At 51.4% G+C, this 8420-nt stretch overlaps 1 protein-coding gene across 1 annotated transcript in view; it reads right to left on the bottom strand.

The window, feature by feature from the left end:
* Positions 1 to 6751, bottom strand: part of RARRES1 (retinoic acid receptor responder 1) — a 42201-nt gene extending 35450 nt beyond the window's left edge. The window contains exon 1 of the mRNA XM_079922012.1: positions 6245 to 6751. Coding sequence (XP_079778138.1) covers positions 6245 to 6523 — 279 coding nt within the window. The 5' untranslated portion in view covers positions 6524 to 6751. The remainder of the gene's footprint in view (positions 1 to 6244) is intronic.
* Between the last annotated feature and the right edge of the window lie 1669 nt (positions 6752 to 8420).

Raw genomic sequence — 8420 nt, forward strand, 5'->3', positions numbered from 1 at the left:
CAAAAGTCAATGACCTCCAGATCAGGCCCCATCCTGTGGGGTCCAAGGAGATCTTTGCACGGGACACTTCATCAGGCTAAGGCGCAGTGGAGAAAAAGAGACAGAATACTGTGTGTTCATCTGTGTGGCCAACTCTGAGTACGAGTTCTTGACCCTTCTTCCAAAGGAGCCAGGGTAGAAGTGGCCAGAGGCAGTGTTCCCCTCCGCTTCCCCTCTAGCTCAAGGTGGGGCTCAGAAAATTAGAAAAGGCTGGTTGTAAGAGATTTGAGGTATTCGATCTCCTTCCTCCTGCAGGAGGGCTGGGAATGGGTCGGGGCCTTGCCCAGCCTCCTGTTCCTGATACCCAGTGGTCCCAGCACCCTTCCAGCTACCTTTGTTTTCATCTAATATTTCATATTTGTCTCTAGCAGGTCCCTATGCTAGGACAGTGGCGATAAAGAGAAGGGAGGCCTTCCACCCTGGGGAAGCAGACACACATGCAGGGCAAGAGAACAAAGCAGCCTACAGTCAGGTACCAACACGGGGTGTGGAGGGTGGGCATGTTTGCGGGTAAGGAGGTTACCAAGGCTGCAGAGATCAGCCAGTGCTGCCACCTCTTGGGTAGAGGCACGTGTTTGGCAGTGTGGTAAATACTTGCATGAGCTCGCAGCCACCCGGAAGCTGGGTGTGGGAGGCTGAGTAATGGCCCCCAGAGATGTCCACATCCTGATCTCTGGGATCTGTGAACATGTTTACAAGGCAAAGGGGATCTGGCCAATATGATCGGGTTAAGGATCTTGAGTTGGACAGAGCATCCTGGATTATCCAGGTGGGCCCAGTGTACTTACATGGGTCCTTATAAGGGAGAGTAATGTTATACTCAGGAGGTGCTACCTGCTGGCTGTGAAGATGGAGGAGTGCGGGCGGCCTTTAGAAGCTGGAAAAGGCAAGGAAATGGATTCTCCCCTAGAATCTTCTGAAAGAATGCAGCCCTTTCAACACCTTAATCTTAGCCCAGTGAGACCTAGTTCAGACTCCTGACCTCCAGAATTGTAAGGGAATAAATTTGTGGGAGTTGTTCTGTTTTGTTATTTTCTACAAAGTCTGTGGTCATTTGTTACAGCAGTGAAACTAATACAGATACAAAACTACCTGGGATCCTTTACATAGTGTTCTGTGTTGGCACCTCCTTGTGGGGCCGTTGTGGGTTCACGTACATCTCGTACACAGCTACAGTACAAGACTCTTTCATAACTCGACTTTACTGGCTAGAGGCGTCTCGGGCCATCCTAAGCAGTAACCCAGAGTGGGGAACTGCTACGGCTACTGTGGGACCAGCTCTGGGCAAACCTCTTCAACCGAGGGGCCGTCACAAAGGCAAATAAATACCACGGCTGCAAAAGTGTGACTAAATCTCTAGGGTGATTCATGCTGATGAATTGAGATCAAGGGTCAGGTTGGATCTGGGAGACTGTGTGTGCATGTGTGTGTGTATACGTGTGTGGAGTTAACATTCCTTGTCTCATTAATATTAGTCATTCTGGGCTTCCCTAGTGGCGCAGTGGTTGAGAGTCCGCCTGCCGATGCAGGGGACACGGGTTCGTGCCCCAGTCCGGGAAGATCCCACATGCCGCGGAGCGGCTGGGCCCGTGAGCCATGGCTGCTGAGCCTGCGCGTCCAGAGCCTGCGCTCTGCAACGGGAGAGGCCCGCGTACCGCAAAAAAAAAAAAAAAAGAAAAAAAAAAACAAGATTAGTCATTCTAGGGCTATTGACATTCCGTCTGCAGCAGAACCACTGAGGCCGTTCAAGGAAGAGTGTGCAGCCAGGCCACACTCCTGATGGCTAAATTCACAACCCACCAATGGTGGCCTAATTTATTTGGGATCACTACTAATGTTCCACGATCACATGCACCCTTGGCCATGACTCCCCGTGTGGCAAGACAAGTGGAAATGCTGTGGGCTGGTAAAAAAAAAAAAAGTTTGCTGTTCAAAAACAACTTCTTACAAGCTGGTTAAAAGCGTTAGCTCATCCACGTGCAGCTGGCTTGAGCGACTGAGGGACATGCGCCAGGAAGGCCAAGGCCTAAGTATACCCTCAGGGCCAGTGGCCTTTCCCACCCCATGCTGGACCCAGACTCTGCAATCAGAGCCTGCAGATCAGGTGGGCGCCGCGGTGGGAGGTGAGCGGAGCCATTGGGGGCACCTGTGCCATTTCATCAGTGGCAGTGGCCGGAAAGGAGGGCGGACGTGGGCCTCGGTTCTGTGCTTTCAGGATTGTTATGTTTCATCCTTACGGCAGAGGGCGCTGAGGAGCGCCACCTGCATCCTGCCGACAGCCACCCCCTACTGTTCTTTCATGAGGGCTGTAAAAGCACTTAGGAGCCTTGCTAGCGTGAAAGCAGAGATTCTTTCACTTAAGGGTTTTATTACTTATCTTTCCCCTCCGTATTCATTGCGGCCTTCTTCAGTCTCCAGTTTTCATTTCTATGGTCGGCTTGATGTATCGCTTTCCTATTCTTGTGAACCATCACCTCTAAATTATTGACATTAATGGAGAGAAGCCTTCAAGGAGAGCAGTAATTAGATGAATTGTGCTGCATTAAAGTGCTTCATAGATTGAAAAGGGATAAAAGAAAAAGCTTTTTCTTAGTAGACTAGGCGCTCACCCAGCTGCCTTGTGGCTCATCAGACCGGCTCTGTTCCGCCCAGACACACCCGGGAGCGCGCGGGGGGGGGGGGGGGGGGGGGGGGGGGGGGGGAGGGGGGGTGGCGGGCGGGCGCAGCAGCCCAGCCCACCAGCGCTGGGGTGGCCCGATTCTCACCAGAGGTCAGCTGTTTTGCTCCCAAACTTACCTATGCCAGGTGTACTCATTACCTAACTGCATAATTAAATGTTCTGGTGAAGAGCGGGCACAAAAAAAAGATGTCATGTCCACAAAATCCAAGTTAAATGCAGTAGAAAGAATTGATGAAATCAAGTCTCTAAAACTCTTGCTGGTAAATTGCGTATGGGTGAGTCATAGTTAGGCAAGAAAAGTCAAAAAAAAAAAGTGAAAGGAAAGGATCGTGAACTGTATTCTTGCAAGTGCTCCCTCCACTGTAAATAAACAAAAATGGAAATCACAGATGCCCATTATGGGTGTGTCTTCTTGCTAGAAAGACTGCAAGGAGTGCCAATTAATGGCCTTCGCCCTACACAAAAAGACAGATGATAGTTTTATATTTACTGATTTTAATTTAAATTGAAGCAGTTAAGGTTTGGGCGTAACTCCCTCCTGCCCCACCTTTGGTCAATTGTTTCAATTATTGATATGTTTCCAACTACTGGTCCTGGCCTGGTCCTTGTGAGCAATCCCTAAGCAAGGGCTGATTTCAAATGGGTTGCCTTTCTCCTGAAGTTTGTGCACATAAAGATCTCGCCAGTCTCTCTAAATGCCAGGGAAGGGCTGGCCTCTCACCAGCTGCTTGGGGCAGGGGCAGTTGTCGTAGGATTTACGATTGGCCAGAGGATAGTTGTCTCAGTGTAAGAGACAGCCTCACATCGTCGGGAGCAGGGCTGATCTAGGATACCCTGGGTAGCATAGGAGCTCTCAACACCACCCCTCCATGCTCTGGGTCCTAAGGCATCAGAAAAATAGGAGCCTCCTGGTCGTGGAAAGGTAGTGTATGGTCAGGAAAGAGATGTCATCAGACAAGGGCAATGAGGGAACACAAGTCATGGTCTGTGATCTCTCCTTACAATTAGTAAACTAAACAAAGCAGAATGCTCGCAAGCTCGCTAGCTAGCTCTGATTTCTTCTCAATACTTCCTTGCATTTACTACCACAGCTATTACTGCATTTTACCACTAGAGGGCAACAGTGTTCCTAAAATGAGGGTTTGTTGCAGAACCGAAACATCACTTAGAATCAAGGAATTTCAGAGCTGTTAAGAGGTCTTAAGAATCATTTGGTTCACTGGCTTTCAAAATTTTTTCGGCTGAAACACATAGCAAGAACTGCATGCTTCATAATGACCCAGTTCATACATGTATGTTTGCAACATTTTGAGGCACTACTTACCCTGTCTTCTGCAATGCACTCTAAACAGTTTGTATTCCAAACTATTCCATTTAAAACAAAACAAACAAACAAAAAAAACTGCAACCAATAAATAAATTTCATAACCCAACAGTGTGCCATTAGTTTGAAAAACCGTGACTTGGTCCCAGCCTCTCATCTGTAATACAAAGGGATGCACTGACCCCGAGGATGGAGAAGGATGCTATCAGCTACACTTCTCTCGCCCACCCAGCCACCTGCTAACCCCGGGTCAGTCCTAGAGGAATGACAGATATTGTCCAGCAACTCAGTGCTCACTCTAATAATGCACTGATTGGATAAAGAGTTTTGAGGGTCTATCATTTTCCACTCTTGTCAATGCTACGACTGCTCTTGTAATTGAAGCAGAAATTCCTTGCATTGAAGGCTCCTTGCAGGTGGTGCCTGTTCTCCTCATTCAAGCAGTTTCAATCAATCAAGCAATTTCACTGAATTCCAGGGAGAAACTGAAACCACTTTAGTCTCTAGAGTCTTGGCCCTGAAGATCACTAAGTTCTCTTCCTTGGCTCCTTGATGTTAAAACATTTATAATCACTTTGGGAGGAAATGTAAAGGTAAACCAGATGATGGAGGAAGGTACCTTTTCTTAGGGTCAATGTCCTGGATTCTTCTACTTCTTAACTCCTCATCCCTCTCCTGCATACCTGTCTCTAATTTACTGATTATCCCTCCCAGCTTTTTTAGGCCAAAAAAGGAGATCCCTTTGAAATTCAGGATTATATTATTACAGGCGAAAACAGTAACTGAGCTCTCTGTGGATAAGACAGGAAGTTTTTCTTAACTCACTTGGATTTAGTTCATTTTATGAAAAGTGCCAAGTATTTTATTTTTTCAATAAGGGGTTAACTAAATGCATGAAAATGCAAATTATTTTATTATTTATTTTTATGGTCTTACAAGCAAGAGAAAAAAATTCCTAGGACCTGAAAAATTCCTGGTGCACTTTAGAAATCGGAGCTTGGTGTTCTGTAGGGAATCCTTGCCACTGATAACCAGGGAGGAAATATTCAGGGGGGCCCCTCTTTGGGCTCTGGGAGGTGGCGACTCACTTACTTTGATAGAAAGTTCTCAAGCTCTGTTCCCTCACTTCTCTGTTGGGCTGGTAAACTGAACTTTTTCCTCCCTGACAGAGCAAAGATCTGTTAGAACAGGTGACAAGCACAGGTTGCCTTTTTTTAGGAAAAATTTTATTTCATCATTCAATAAATCTAGACAAGCTGGGTGTAGGGTTAAGTCTTTGAAGAACCAAGGCCGAACTTCCAAATGGCTTTCTCACACCCTTAACACCACGTCTAGAACAGTCTTAAAGAAAAATCCTACAGCCACTCTTTAAAATTCTATTTACACTATTTACTAAACTCTAGATTCCTTAAGGCTGAGTCTACAGGCTTCGTGGAATATTGGAGGATTACTGGAAAAAGCATCGTCACTTTTGGGACAGGCTAAGTGTAGTTCTGTAACTTTCGTAATCTTCTACTTGATGAAGAAAACAACGTAGCTCCACAGGCACAAAATGGTACCTACAGCCAGTGCCTTGAAATCAGCAACCGAACGAGCTGCCACGTTCTTATTCACTCCGTTCACAAAGAAAACAGCCCTGGTTCACTCACTCCCATTAGATTAAAGCAGACGCCAGGATTACGAAGGTTCTTGCCCAGGCCAACGCGTAAATTTGCAATATTATCCTGAAGCCCTTGCAGGATGGCCTGCAATTAACCAGGGAACGTCAGCGGTTCGGCCTGGAAACTGGCTTAGATTTTGGAAATTCCGCCCTGAACTAATGGTCCGTGACCACCCCATAGCAACCAACTCTGGGTAGTCGCATAAAAGATCTAAGCCTTGCCTTTTGGGCCTGCTCCTCAGTTTCCCCATGCACCTCTTTCCCAGGTATGGGAGCTGCCCTGTAAAAAATCTTTATGGCCTCGTAAATGCCAGAAAGAACGAGCCAGCTTTCTACTGACTCCGCGCACTGACTGGCCTTTCCACGCCTAAACAATTCCCAGCGCCGAGGCGCGAGCCGGGATCCCAGCAGGGGCCTGGCGCATCACAGTCTCCCTCGCGGATCCGCCGCCGGGCGCACTGGCGCGCGTACCCAGGCGTCACCACCCACGCGGCTCGCGGCCTGTCCCCGCGCGCGCCCACTGTGTCGCTCTGGTACTCACCCACGCGCGGCCCTCCTGCACCTCAGCCAGCACTCGAAGGGCGCTGGGCGAGCTCGCGCGGAAGTTGAAGAAGTGGAGCGCCGCGCGCGCCGCCTGCGACAGGAGCCCATGCGGGGGCTCCGCGTCCTGACGCCACCCGGAGTCCTCGGGCTCCCCGGACCCCGCAGGCGCCGCCGCCGCCCCCTGGAGGGCGAGCAGCAGGAGCAGCGCGAGCAGCGGGGCGGCGGGGTACGGGTCCCCCGGCCGTGGCGCGGGAAGTGGTTGCCGGCGGAGCTGCATGGGCGCGAGCTGGCGCGACGCTCGACGGGTCGGGCTTCGAGCGGGCTGCGCCGGCGCTCGAGTCAATAAGGCCGCGCGGGCCCCTCCCCTCCGCCCCCGGGGCGGCGGCTGGAAGGAGTCCGGGTCCCGCTCGGCCGCACCCTCTCGGCGCTTCCCGCAGCCCCAGGGCCCCTCCGCCCCGCCCCACTACGCTTGGGCTCCCAATGCCCCGTCTCCTTACGCGGCGGACGCGGCGGCGCCTCCGCGGCGCGGGGCCCGGGTATCTGGCTGGGGCCGCGCGGGCAGGGGGACGAGGGGAGCAGTGGACGCTCCTCCCCCAAGGGAGAGCGGCCGGGTTGGCGCCACCCCGCGCCCCCATCCCAGCTTGGGGACCTCGTTTCTCTCCCCGGAGGCTGCTGTGATTTCGAAGCCCTTAGGGTTTTAGAGCAAACCTGCTTCAGTTCTCCAAGGCTTGGAGCTCATTTCCCAGAAGATGAAATTGGAAACAGGTGGAGAAGGGGGCGGGACGCAGCCGGCGTTGTTGGGGGTCCTTATAGCACAATGACCTTGGAAGTGGGACAGGTCGCCAGAGAACTGGGGCTGGAGAGGAGGCTGCGGTGGCCAGCAGGGCAGAGCCAGATAAGGCCCCAGAGGCCCCAGTGGACTTAGAAACATTGATAACCCTGGTGCGGCACAGATGGGCGTGGAAGCCAGATTCCAGAGAAGTGAGGCATGGATTGGGCTGTAGGGCAGTGGAAGCAGTGAGGGTTGACGACTCTTTTTAGACGCTTGGCAGTGAAGGGATGAGATGGCCATTGTTTTTAGGCCACAGAGAGAAAGCCCAGGAGAACCAGGAAGTAGATGCATTCCCCTCATCCTTTTTCCTACCTCTCTTTATTTTGTTCAGGGGTCCACCTCTCCCCAACACCCGCTGACCCCAGCCCCACTGTGGAGCTAAAGGAAGTCCCTTCTCCTTGCCAGTGACTGGTTGAGGCCCCACATGTGCGATTCTGGATGAGATATGCCGGGGGAAGCCTGGGGAGGGGGTGATGCGATGGGGTCACCATCTCTGAAAACATCCTCCCTCCCCCACTTCTCCCTCTGGATGTTGTCCATCTCTTGTCTGTCTTTTCTTCTACAGAAATTTATGGAACACATACTCTGCTAGGCCCTGGGGGAAGTGAAGAGAGGGTAATCAGATAAGCATCTCCGTACCCCTGGAGCACACCTTTTGGGCAAGGGGAGCCCAGACAATCAGAGAGGCAAAGGAATGATGGATGCAGTTACATGCTGGAGAAAAATTAAGCCTGAAAGGGGATGGGGAGTTGGTTGTAATTTTAAATAGTGTGGTCAAGGCAGGCCTCACTGGGAAGGTGATACTTAGGACCTGAAGGAGATGAGGAAGCCGGATGGACATGTATGGGAAGAGCACTGTAGGTGGAGGGAACAGCGAGTGCAGAGGTCCTGAGGCAGGAGTCCACCGGCATGTTTAAAGAAGAGCAAGCAAATGCAGCTGGAGGGAGAGAGCAAGGAGGAAAGTATCAGGATGCGAAGTCTGAGGGATAATGGAGAGGAGGCAGAGCATGCAGGACTTGGTAGACCCTTGTTGTGTCTGGATGTGCCGCGTGGAAGTATGCCCCTATCTTTTTTTTTTTTTTTTTTTTTTTTGCGGTACACGGGCCTCTCACTCTTGTGGCCTCTCCCGTTGCGGAGCACAGGCTCTTGACGCGCAGGCTCAGCGGCCATGGCTCACGGGCCCAGCCGCTCCACGGCATGTGGGATCTTCCCGGACCGGGGCACGAACCCGCGTCCCCTGCACCGGCAGGCGGACTCCGTATGCCCCTATCTTGCTAACAGCCTGGGGATGAAGCCCATCTGAAGAATGGCTGAGCAGAGAGAGGGGAGGAGACTGGGTTCC

This window comes from Stenella coeruleoalba (genome assembly GCF_951394435.1).
Source record: "Stenella coeruleoalba genome assembly, chromosome: 5".
In the NCBI taxonomy this organism is placed as follows: Eukaryota; Metazoa; Chordata; class Mammalia; order Artiodactyla; family Delphinidae; genus Stenella; species Stenella coeruleoalba.